The 13,104-nt window shown below is 33.6% G+C and overlaps 1 protein-coding gene across 2 annotated transcripts; it reads right to left on the reverse strand.

Moving 5' to 3' along the window:
- Positions 1–1,075: 1,075 nt before the first annotated feature.
- Positions 1,076–12,642, reverse strand: LOC123921330. 2 transcript variants are annotated; one of them, XM_045973822.1, is made up of 9 exons: positions 12,171–12,642; positions 11,071–11,136; positions 6,411–9,683; positions 5,448–6,034; positions 4,159–4,891; positions 3,681–3,844; positions 3,378–3,446; positions 2,591–2,713; positions 1,076–2,125 (listed from the first exon to the last, which is right to left on the reverse strand). In XM_045973822.1, exons 3-9 carry the CDS (start codon positions 9,673–9,675, stop codon positions 1,367–1,369), a joined length of 5,700 nt encoding a protein of 1,899 aa, XP_045829778.1. In that variant the 5' UTR covers positions 9,676–9,683; positions 11,071–11,136; positions 12,171–12,642; the 3' UTR covers positions 1,076–1,366. The 2 variants fall into 2 exon arrangements, with proteins under 2 accessions (XP_045829778.1, XP_045829779.1); XM_045973823.1 differs by lacking the exon at positions 12,171–12,642 and having other exon boundaries at positions 6,411–9,614; positions 11,071–11,223.
- Positions 12,643–13,104: the final 462 nt, after the last annotated feature.

A 13,104-nucleotide genomic window follows, 5' to 3' on the forward strand; every position in this document is an offset into this window, starting at 1 on the left:
ATTATTTTGTTCACCAAAAATAAAAGAAAAAGAAACACCAATTATTTTTTGAAAATAAATGTTTTTTATATTATACTAGTTCTTTTAATAAATATATTAAATATATGTGTTGAGTTTTTTTTTAAAATATATATTAACTAAGGGAGTGGGGCTCCGGTAACCTGAAATTCAGTCGCAACCGCGGGATAAGTAAAGTTTGTCTAACAATTGTTTCCATCAATAATTGAATTCGGGTTTCTCCCGAAACTCTATACCCTCTTATACTATGTACTCTTTATTAGAGGTTTTGATTCGAATCTAATCTTCAAAATGCAGTTGTGTGTTAAATTTTTTAGGAAGAATTTTGCCAACTATTGCGATTTTATTCAACTTGAGAGATTAATTTATACAATTAACTAAAACCTCATTCACATCAATTATAAATCGACCCTTCAAAAAAAAAATCAATTATAAATCGAGAAAATGTGTCTTGATGATTTACTATAGAATTTAATTTATATGCACCGTCGGTGTAAAGATATTTTGCACATGCGTCCAATAATATACAGACACATCATGTATGGTCATTATAAACACATGATGTGTCACATTCATTAAATGATGTGGCAACACGTCATTGGATGTATGTGTAAAAAAAAATTACACCGACGGTGCACAACAATTAAACTCTTTACTATATCAATAAAACATTAATATTATTTCCCGGTTATACCGTTTACTATAGTATTTTCTTTGGATTCTATTAATTTCTCTTTTTACTAAACAAATAATGAAAAAATAATTTTGTAAAGTAACTTGTAATTATATTCTTATACAAAATTAACTAATGATCGATATGTGTGATTTAGAGGTATGTGTAAATAACTAAATATAATTACACTATCAGTGGATAACAATTAATCTGTTTTTAAATTTGTGTGAAATTACAAAAAGCAACTTTATAATTTGAGATTGAGGATTTGAGGCACTAGTAGTAGTATATAATATAGGTTTAATTGTTTAAATATGTTTTTATCCCTAACACTTTAATCCACATATAAACTCTCTGATTTGTATGAATCTGAATATTGGGCAAAGCTGAGTTTCATTTGTGCTTTCTGGTTGTGTTGCAAACGATTTTTAACCTTATTGTTATTTTACAACTGCAATACATATCAGTTCCTTCATTTCTCACCATTATGAGATACACTTGATGCAAAATCCAATAGTTTATATAAAAAAATCATAAAAATCATAATAAAATATGACAGATTAGAAGTACTAAACTTTACTTTTGTTTCAATCAATTCCTATAGTGTATCCGTTACTTTTAGGATATTGAATCTCTTCAGTTTATTAAAACAAAAGTAACAAATAAGTAAAATCGTCAAGAAGGATTTCTTGCAACAATGTGGTTGTACTGAAACTGACTAAGTAAAGCAGACCATTTATAATCGACCTCAAATATTTGTTGCCGAGCTTTCATTTGATCTTCCAAAATTTCATACTTGTCTTTGACCACATTCTCCAACTCCATTTTGTAGCCTATAGTTTCTTGAATGCATTTTTCATTTTCCTCTTGAAGACATTTTACTTCTTTCTCCAATTGAATGATCTGTTCCTTTAAAGCTGCTTCCCTCTGTTGAGCTTCATTCAAAAAACTTTCCGCGTTGGAAATTTTGGAAGCAAGAGTAATGGCTACCTCGTCATGATGAGCATCAGTCATAGCAAATTTGTCTGTGATAGAAAAGGCTTGCTTGAAGGAGCGTAGGATGGTTGGGAATTCTGTGTGCATAGTGTCGATTACAGCTTGGAGTCCATCTGATAGAGCTACATCTTTTAAAGAAAGGTGGGACAAGAAGTTAAGAGTCGTTAGAAGGCGAAGGCTGTTTGCCTCTGAGCTAGCTATGTCCCTTAGAGGTATCCTCAAAGACTCTTCCAGGTCAGAAAGAGCCTTTTCAACGAAGTTATATTCAGTTGAATGACACACTGCAGTTGCTTCAGAAACACAAGGTGTGGCTATTTGACTTTCATCATCTTCTTTGACAGGTTTGAGATCATTGTCCTCCGAGTCACCTATATATACAGGACGGTCTTTGTTTTCTTTATTAGTGTAAGTCTCGGTTTGGCTGAAGCTGATTTCATACTGAGAAGATTAAAAAACAGAAAAGGCATTACCAGTTAGCTGCAACAGTTTTCTGGAAGGAAGTGTAAGTTATAATACGAGTGTGATCACTGTGATAGTAAGAAATTTCTGAAAGTTATAATCTATGTTCTAATATTTAGAGCCTGATTGGATTGACTTATTTGAACTTATTTACTGACATTTTCATAAGCCGTTTTCAGCTTATTTCCATAAGCTCTCCAGGATAGCTTATGAAAACAGCTAATAGTTTATGCGAAAACAGTTTGACTTTGTATTTTCCTTTATATAAAAATGGCTTATACATAAGTTCTTATATAATAAACATTTATGCTATAAGCTGCAAAATAAATTTTTTATCCAAACAAAGCCTAATAGTACTGGATCCCATTTTCGTGGCAAAATAATAAATCAGAAAGAAGGAAGTACTATTTCGTCAGATAGGTAATTTGCATACAGGAAACTTACATGTGGATGTGACCTACTTTGAGAGGTAGCTAATGGACTTGAATGTGAGCTATCAGATTCAGAATGAATTGACAAAGCTACTATATCCACATTCTTTGATGCTGTTTCCTCTTCAGTAAACCTCTGCACAAGAACAAAAGATTTGTAAGTTGTAACTTTGCAGTATACTTATCTTTCCATATTCAAAATAAGTGTATCAGTGTAATGGTCCTGAGGATGACTTTCTCCTTTCTGAATCACTGAAGAAAGGTGTTGTTACAGTTTTTCAAATATTGAACCCCTTGAATGCTCAGGCTCAGGCCCTCTATTTCTTTTAGACACTATATGTGGCACATAAAAGAAAACAAGCTGTAGACTTGAAGAAAGCCTATTTCTAAGATGTACTGTAATGCTATTGATGTAAAAAGGATAAGCTTATTAATTTAGGATAACTTTTTGTTGTTCTTATCAGTGATAATTATGTATTTTTCTCATCTATATAACAGTAATTTAATTTTACTTCTAGTGTTCGTTTAGAATTTGATTATACGTATCTTTATATCTACTATCGGCTTAAAGATTATCTTTTGTAGGAGCTTTATAGTTATTCTTTCTTTTATTTTTTTTTACTGGTGTGATCACCTTTCTGTTGATAAAAGATTATTGTTTTACCTTAAAAAAGAGAGAAAAAGATCATGGTGAATTTTTTCAAGTGTTCTTGGCCTCTTGTTTCTACATGAATTATTCTTTTACTGTTAAGTTCTGTACAGTATATACATTCAACCGATATACTTTCGACAGTACTTACAGATTCTCCAAGTGGCTTTTGTTGTCTCGTCAAATAAGGTTCATCCATTGATTGTCCTTTAACAAACTCCTACACAAAGTAATGAAAAAATTTATAAACAATAATCTTAAGACATTTGTTTCGTCCAACATCGAGAAAAGGGTTATAGCAGATGCATATCCAAGAAAGAAAAAAAGTTTCATTTACAAGTTCATTGTATTCGTATACCAAACAAACTTAATCATGTATAGTTGCTTGACTCAACCCTTCTCCATCTAATATGTCTGGTTTCATAAAAGAGGCAAAAATAAAATAATACCGTACCTCTGTCAAGTTTGGTAAAGGAATGAGTGACAGTTTCTGCTCCTGTGATTGTAAATCTTGTATCCCTTTGTTTTTGATCTTTGATGTAAGGAACTCGTGGTCATTTGTTGTTGTACAACTTATGTCATGTAAGTGTGGACGGAGATAGAAACCAATTTCCTTGTCTAAAATATCAGATTGTACTGAGTTATAAACTTTGAGAAGACAAGCAAAAATTAAAGGTAAATAAAATAGACCAACAAAATAGAATTAAACTGACATAGTTGAATGGTCACAATAGAATTACACTGACATATAGAAAGACGAATTAATATGGAGTTAGTTGAGATACTAATAAATACTGAGTATTATTGAAAAAAGTAATTAATAGTTTAATACCCTCTTGATATTATAAAATATAGAGACGAATAATTTAAGACAAGCCAATAATCCAAACGCGATAGATAAAATGAAACAGATGGAGTAGTATATAGCATACCACTATCACAGGTTTGTAGCATGTCCTCGTTAGTAGTCGTTGAAGTTAGTAAGAATTTTGGGCAATTGTGCACCAAAAGATTGGTGAGAGTCTGAAACTCAATCCCTTGACATATATTATTGAGGTTTGGCAGTTGCATTAGCATTACATGTTTCAGTTTTGGAAGCAAAATTTCCATTGTCCCTTCTCGCACACCAGAAACTACTTTAAACACTTGAACTAGACTAGAATTTTGATTGAGGGTCAGATATTCCAATTCTGGAAATTCATGGGATGTGTGGAAAGAAAACAAATGCTTCAATTTGTTGCATTGGGTGACAAGAAGAAACTTTAGCTGCGAGAACCACACTTGAGGATTCGGGACATTTTCATTTTCTTCGTCATCATCTTCAATGATTTGCTCCAATTCTTCACATTGTTCTAGCACTAGGATCTTCAACAGAGGCAGGACTCTCAAGACAGAGATGGAGAAGATAGATTTTAGTGTTGGACAATTGCAAATATGTATTTTGTGAAGATGTTGAAGGCTCACACAATGTTGTATGGAACCCATCCATATGTACATTAGCTTTGGCAAATTGTTCAATTTAAGGTCTTCTAACCAAGACATTACTTGTTGTCCATTCTCACTTGGGGATCCCTTCATTTGAAAAATGCCTTCCATTTCGGATCCGTTCTCAATAATAACAGACGTTAACTTCTTCTCAATAGGCATACTTGTTTCTCCTTCATCCTGTAATAGCATACTAACCATCAAGTCTGATAGGAATGTTATCAGTTCCTGATAGGCATGTTGCAACAGTATAAAACAGAATATATCGATTCTATTTTGTGTTTGGTGCATATAAAGACTAGAATAGAACCGTTAAAATAGGAAGAGGTATATTTCTATTTCTTCTTAACCAAAGAGAACAAGAATAGGTTGTTTCATTCCATTCTAATTCGGTGACATGCCAAACACAACCTTAGGGTAGTGAATTAGTAATAAGGACTAAGCAGAAATAGTGCCGTGCATATAAGAAAGGATTTGATTCTTCTAAAGTGATAAACTGTAGCCTTAAAACAGTTGATAGGAAAATCAACGTTCAAAACTTAACAATTTCATGATTTATTATACACATGCACACTGCACACATGTCTTTTATCACAATTTATTTACACCATTTGATTTTGAATGTGCAATTATTAATCTTACACTTTATCCTCCAAAGCGCATATAGAGGAGACAGAAACTTTGAAACAAATGTATGTAATAAGAAAGACAATGAGAGGGAGAAAGAGAGTTGTACTGTTTTAGTAGAACTAAGATCTGAGTGTGCGGCTCCAGAATCAACCATCCAATTATTCATTGATAGACCAACATCATTCATGACAAGAAGTTGCAAAGATGAGCATGTTGCATGGTAGTTTTCTGGACAAATGGCGATCAGATTTGGTATACAGTAGAGTGCTACTTTTTCCAAAGCAGGAAGCTCAATTTTGAACTTGTTTGGATATTGATGGGAAGAATGACCAAATACATATCTCAACTCGGGAGTATCTGTGATTTCTATAGCTTCCAATTTCACCAGTCCTCTTCCAAATGAAACAGGTAATATATACTTGAGCAAATGACATCTCATAATACTAATCCTTTTCAAACTTTGAAACATTGACACATAACTCTGAAAGTCATGATGATCATCCTGAACTATTTCTCCCCTTCTATTTTGCAGAGTTCTTCCATAAGTTACTAATTGTTTTAAACCATGACAATCTTCTATTGTCAATTCTTCCAATGAAGTCAAGGTTTTAGCAGTGGATGCTGTAAACAGTGAACCCAGCATCGGACATGATATTAGTGTTAACCTTACAAGGCTGGGAAGGCCAAATGATCCTGAAAAGTAGTTACACAGTAGCAACATCATATCCTTGTATATTAGAGGTGATCAATAATTAATGTTTCATCTACTATGTATTTTCATCAAGAAAATTTCAAATCATTTCCTTCAAAGCATATTTTATTCAAATAAAGTTCAACAAACAAGTTCTGACCATTGAAAATCACCATGAATTATGGAGTGGAAAATACATATCAAATTCTTGAGTTGTCTTGTCATTTTGCTATTGGAATAAGGAGTAATAATTTGATTATTCAAGCATATATATGATAATCTCTTTCATATCCAAAATTTAAAAACTATTGATACTTTCATTGAATAACATCAATTTAACACACGAGTTACACCGAGAGTAAGTGGATGTTTGTGTACCTAAAGGAATTGCAGTGCTAATATCCTCAACGATTTGATCTAGCTGGTTGCACTTTTCTACCTTTAGCGCTTTCAGTTGAGGTAGCCCTCCAGCCATAAAGGATGAGAAGATAAATTTTAATCTTCGACATCCACATATCTCCATTTGTTGAAGATTTTGGAATTGGATGTTTGTTGATTCTACATTACTCTTACATACATACCTGAGCTGAGGTAGATTTTCCAAATACAACATTTCCAAACATGACATTAGTGGATCTTTTTCTCCATCAATGGGTAGTCCTACTAGCTGAAAGATGCCTTCTAACTCACAGTTATTGACTCGAACTTCTCTTATATTTTGCAGAGTTTGATGCGAGGCTTCATTGATCATCGGATTGTTGTGTAAAGCCATGCAAGTATTGATAGACACCATGAAAAACTCTGCACAATTTCGCAAATTGAAACTGAGCAGGGATGGCCACATTAGATAACAATCTTCGGGACAAATGCTATTGATATTTGGCAACATAACAAGAGTAAGCTCTTCCAGGGCCGACAGCTCGATCTTGACTTGATTCTGATTCTGAGCAGCTTTGTGTGTGCTTTGGCCAAATATATATCTCAACTTCTGATTACATACGATTTCCAAACACTCCAAAAGTACAAGACCATGAGCTAACGTGATTGGGATTATGTATTCCAGCTCACTACACTCTCTAACATGAAGCCTTTTTAATTTTGGAAACAACGGTCTGTGATCATATACAATTATCTCCTCTCTATCATCATCGTCATCAATTAGTATATGCTTCAGTGCATGGCAAGATAATACTTGTAAATTCTCAAGTTGTGCCAGATTTTGAGCAACTGCAAGTGTGAAGAGACATGTTAGCTTTGGACAATGGCTTATATATAGGTCTTCTAAATTCTCAAAATGGCCACCTAGAGGCATTCGACCATTGTATAAAGCTCCCAGATGCTCCATGTGCTCAATTCTCAACCAATGCAACTTGCAGAAGAAGAGAGTTCCTACCTCGATCAGACAAGTGTCAACCAAACACTCTATCCCCTTAGAATCGCGTATCCAAAGCTCAGTTAAATGGTTCATACTTCGAAATATGTCAGGCATGATACTTTTAGCACCTCCCTCAATACCGGCTATACACAAGACCTCTGCCTTTTCAGCCAAATCCTTGATCGCGGTCGCGGCATTATATACATCCAAATAACTGAGAAACAAAGTTCTGTGATGATTGAGAAACGCTTCTTGGAAACCGAAAAACATGCTTCCTAATTGTATTTGATACCTCTGTAATACTTGGGGGGCACTAAACTCTTTTAAGAATTCAACTTCCCATTTTGATCTACAGTCAGTAAAGTACAATTCTTCCAGCTGTCTGTGTCTCCCAATCACTTCGAACGGATTCATTTTCATGTCACATTCTGACAAATCCAACAATCTCAAGTTAGTCAATTCTGTAACAACATCAGGTAATTCAAGGAATGAACAATAACACAATGTAAGACTTTCAAGTTTCTTCATATCTCCCACAAACGAGATATCAACTAAATCCCATTTACTCAGGAGTAAGCAACGAAGATTCATCAACGATTTTAACGATGTAGTCAACAATGGCATTCTCTCCCGACCCTTGTTGTAAAGAAACAAAACTCTGAGCATTCCCATTCCTTTGAAAGTTTCATCTGATACTTGTGTAAGTGTGTGAATGTGTAGAAAGTCAAGACTGGAACAATACAAATTATTTGGAAATTTCTCACACCATAGATATCTTAGTGAAGTATGTTCCAAAGTCATAACATCCTTCTTCGAGGCACATTTAATCTCATTCTGCGCAATCCAATGAGCTACATTGCGAACTAAGTCATGCATTTTGACACATTTTCCTTCATCAACATCTAGCAACAAACAAGAACTTATGAGCTTATTTTTCGCCACACTCACTTCATCCCTTGCCCCTTCATATGAGTGAACTTCTCCAACTATGCCTAGCCCTATTGCAGACCTAGTTAAAAACTCCACAGGAATTTCACAATCTTCAGGAAACACGGAACACAACAAGAATAGTGACTTGGCCTCTTCAGTGTCCAGATTATCATAGCTTAACTGCAAGCATGTGTACGGGTTTTGCAAACCTTTTTCGATATTAACAGGTTTCGAACTTCTCAATCTATTCAATGCAACCTTCCATTCCACCTCAGCCTTACCTTTCAAGCTGCTAGCCACTGCTACAATGGCGACGGGCAAGCCTTTACATTCATTTGAAATTTGTCTTGCCAAACTCTGTACAGTAATCGAAGTGCATTCAGATATTAGTGCTTGCTTTTGGAAAAGATCCCACGTTTCATCATTGGTTAGTGTTGATAGATGAATTTTTTTCTGGCAATCCATCAAAGTACAAACTGCTTCAGATCTACTGCTAATGAGAACCTTGCAACCTTTATGATGTTCACTAGAAGGAATCCCTATGGCATCAAAATCTAGCATCTGCCACACATCATCCAGAATCACAAGAACCCTATCTTCTTGTCTGAACCTCATGCATAAGCGTTGTGATCTGTCCATTTCGTCTTTTTCTTGGAATTCAAATTCAAGAGAGCCTGCAATTTTTTCCTGGATCCTTTCCAAGTCTACAGTACTAGATATAGGCACAAAAACCACTTGATCAAAAAGATGACCACATCTCTTGCCTACTTCCATTGTAAGCATTGTTTTACCACAACCCCCCATCCCATACAATCCAATCATAGTAACATCATCATCTTCCAAAGCACGCATAAGTTCCTCATAAGCAGGTTTTCTACTATCAAACTCCCAACATTTTTCAGAAGAAAAATAGCCTGCTGAAAGTGAAGCAGGGCGTTCAATCTGTATATATTGTCTACCTTCTTCAATGCGCAGTTTAAGGTCTCTTTTTTTATTTGCTAACTTCCTGCCTACACGGTATCGCCAAATCAAATTTGGACAGTGCCCGAGACATGAGTTATTTTCTGTTTTTGCCATTTGTAGTAACTGATCAACATCGTCCATGACATGGTTAGCATCCTTCAACCACCTATCAACAACCTCAGCAGTCTTCCTAGTTTGCTTCTTGGCTTGTGTAACGCGGTCTTGGACACCATCTCTTGTTGCAGCCAAATTACCTTCTTCTTTTGCGAGGTCTTGAACAAATTTGTTGAAGCAGCAGGGATAACGTAATTGACCTATTACACCACACACCAAATCTCTTGAAACAGCAGACGCAACTCCATAAAGGTATTCCATTAGTTAGCCTGAACATAAGAAAGACAAGCATGTTATAATAGAAATGTTACTGCTCCATATGGTCCGTATTGTATTCATAGGGTAATTCTCTTTTTCTTCTTTTAATATTTCAAAAATATATATTGAATTCTATTTCTACATAATCGCGACTTTTAATCCAATTGTTGTTTTCAGCCTCCACCTACCACACTTTTATGACCAAATGATAACTAATAGGGTAGGGAACTTTTTAATTTAAAAATTAAAATGATTCAAGTTGCAGTAAAATCAGTTTCAATTTAGAAATACTCTGCGAAAGATAAACACCTCATCATACATAAAATCATTTTTACCTCAAACTATAAAAGAATCAAACTGAATATACATTTATCTGGGTCTTTTCCTAACTATATTACTACAATAACATCCAAGTTGTTATCAAACAACTATTGAGCGAGTGCCCATACTAGGTTCTATCAATATGACGTGCTTATTAGATAACGTATAACAGTTTAAAACAACTTACAATATTTTCATTTTTAAGGGTATTTTGATCACTTTGGGGTGTAATCAAGTTTTTTTGCAGGATGACTAAAAGTTGTGTTATTAAATTTTGTTTTCAATAACTATAAATAATAAAACTAGTTCATTAATACCATTAAATGCCACGTAGCATTAAAATATTGTTATCCATGTCAACTCATGTTCTTTGCCGACATAAAGGACTAATTTGAGAACCAAGTGATTGAACTTAAATGGTTAATGAGTTCATGTTTAATACGAATAGCTCGAGAGAATATTAGTTCAAATCTTGGCTGAAACAATCCTTAGTCAAACTTTATTTATCTCTCAATCAAACTCCAAATTATCAGTGGTCCTTCCACTGAGAACCAGAGGGTTACAATTTATGACAAAAATAACTAATTTGAGCTAACATAGTAAAATTATAGAACCAATTTGCACTTCAAAAATTAATTACGGATCAATTGTTAAAAAAATGTGTCAAAACAACTTTTTCACTACCTCTACTACTTATTGAATGACTCAAACTGTGAAAGCATTGTAACTGAAAACAGTCATGTATAACTTTTTATTTTATTTAAAAATAAAGAAGAAAAATTGCTGACACACTAAAAACAGAGAAGATGAGTATTGCAGGCTCGAACTCGGATTCTAGCAATGGTCATGCAGTCTTTTACGTGTACATCCAAGACAATTTTTTTAGTTTTTTCAACAGTTGGAAAATAAAATACAAAGTTCAACTTTCAGTTTCAAATACAAAGTTTAATTGCACACTGAGAAAGGAAATAATCATCCAAAATAGAAACTTTTGCAAAAGCAAACGGAACAAAAAGCTTATTTACAACTCAGAACAAGGTTACTTAGAAACATGATGAGAAAAAGTGTTACAATTACCTTGTTTTGTAGAATTTCAGCACAAGTTTGTTACTACTGTTTTGAAGGATGCTCCAATCTCCAACCCTGAATTTTGATTACCACAAATAAGATACAAACAGAAGTAACAAAGACTTTGACAAGTATCCCACATACTAGTAACAAGTTGACCCATGAGTGTTGACCCATATTATTCAAAGTAACAAGTATTTTCTATTTATTAGAAAGAAAGAAAAAATAGTAACAACTAACAAGTCTTTCTAGAACTAAGTAGTACCGACACTTATGATTGAAGGCATGTTTAGAGTCTAACGGTTTGTAACCAACAAAGACACGATACATGATATTACATTCAATTATCTCATTTTCTTAAATTACAACTAGTGTTGATGTATATTAGTGTTGGGTTCTATTTGGCAAACAATAGTGGATAGCTAATAACTAATAAGTTACTTATCTTATAGTGCATGAACTTATAGCGAATGGTTTATAAGCTAGCTTATAGCATATAACGGATAAACAAGTTAATTGAATTTGTAGTATTTAGTAAAATTAACGGTTGAACTATTTTATAAATATAAAATGACATAAAAAAATATGTTTTATTAATATTTAATTCTTCTCAAGTAAGATGACATGATAAAATTGAGAGAAAAATGATAAGCTATAATATAAGCTGGTAACAATAAGCTATAAACTCATGAGTAAAAAATGTTACCTAATGTATTTGCTTTTATTATATGAGTTTATAAGCTATAAGCCGTACCCGTTTGGATTAGCTTATTTTTGAGCTTATACCAACAGCTTTTGCAATATAAATTAGGTTTTATGTTATTTTATAAGTTCTCACTATTGAAAATTGCATTTATATAAGCTATTTTATCATAAACTACATTGACAAACTTATAATAATACATAAAAATTTATTTATTTGCATAAGCTGTTTTGCATAAGCTCAAAAATAAGCTAATCCAAATGGGAAATGTGGTTGTGTGAGTGCTTAATTGTTCTAGAGTCAGAAAGTTTTATGTGGTAGATAATGGACCAATTTTTTCCAACCATTGTATCAACCTAATTATCACAATCATGTTTAGACCACTCAGTCTTGTATCTTTTCTAACCTTAGTCATCAACCACCATCATCTCTTTCACGTGCAGCGGACATTATCGCCGGCAGACACATTGAAATCCTGAGGTCCGGCGGAAGATTTTTCAGAATCATGTTGCTACAATGCTTTTATGAATGATTTGCTCTCAATCTTCACCTCGAAGAAGCTTCTGCCTGCATCTCCACCACCGCCTTGTAAAGCATCATTTTGCGCAGACGTCGAAAACATTATGACTCCGATCTCAACCGTTGCAAGCAATTTTTCTTGGCGTGCGTAATCTGGTTCAATTTCTATTGCACACGAGGTGTTCGAGGAAAGACCATTGAGAGAGAGTTGATTTGGATTGTGGAGGGAATTGGGAAAATTATTATGTGTGGTCGGTACATGGTATCATTGTATGATGTGATCAATCCAACGGTAAAAATGGTGGCCTATTATGTACTATTCCTTCCGTCCAACAATGAGAACCCATTTTGACTATATCTATTATTCATGTATCTTGTTTTGATCATATTTTTATACTAATAAATAAAAATAAATGTTAACATATATAAAATGTTTGATACTTCTCGATGAGTATTTTTAAAATATTAACACAATTAAAAATATTAATCGTGAAAGTTATGCATTGATAAGCATAAAATAGTCAACTGAGTCATTCATCGTGGAACAGAGTGAGTAGTACATAATAGGCCACAATGTTGACCTTGATCTTTCTTTATTTTATTTTTATTTTTTGGAAATGTTATTTTGATACAAAATTGAACAACAAATTTCAATATTAATTTGGATTGTTAAATACTTATTAATCATCTAATCTAATAAACATAATTATCATCATTTTTCAAGTGTTCAAATGTACATTATAATTATCATCATTTTGCGGGTTAATGCGGAAGACAAATAGAGGTGGGAGCTTGGTCCTTTTGAAGGATATTATGTTAAA

The sequence above is a fragment of the Trifolium pratense genome, linkage group LG4 (genome assembly GCF_020283565.1).
Source record: "Trifolium pratense cultivar HEN17-A07 linkage group LG4, ARS_RC_1.1, whole genome shotgun sequence".
NCBI lineage: Eukaryota > Viridiplantae > Streptophyta > Magnoliopsida > Fabales > Fabaceae > Trifolium > Trifolium pratense.

Excerpts from the sequence above, each read along its gene's own strand:
- LOC123921330 (XM_045973822.1), bottom strand. The coding sequence starts at position 9,675 with ATGGAATACCTTTATGGAGTTGCGTCTGCTGTTTCAAGAGATTTGGTG. Across the intron at positions 3,447-3,680 it reads CTTTACCAAACTTGACAGAG|GAGTTTGTTAAAGGACAATC; the intron begins GTACGGTATTAT and ends TACTTTGTGTAG. Across the intron at positions 2,126-2,590 it reads AAAGTAGGTCACATCCACAT|TATGAAATCAGCTTCAGCCA; the intron begins GTAAGTTTCCTG and ends TAATCTTCTCAG.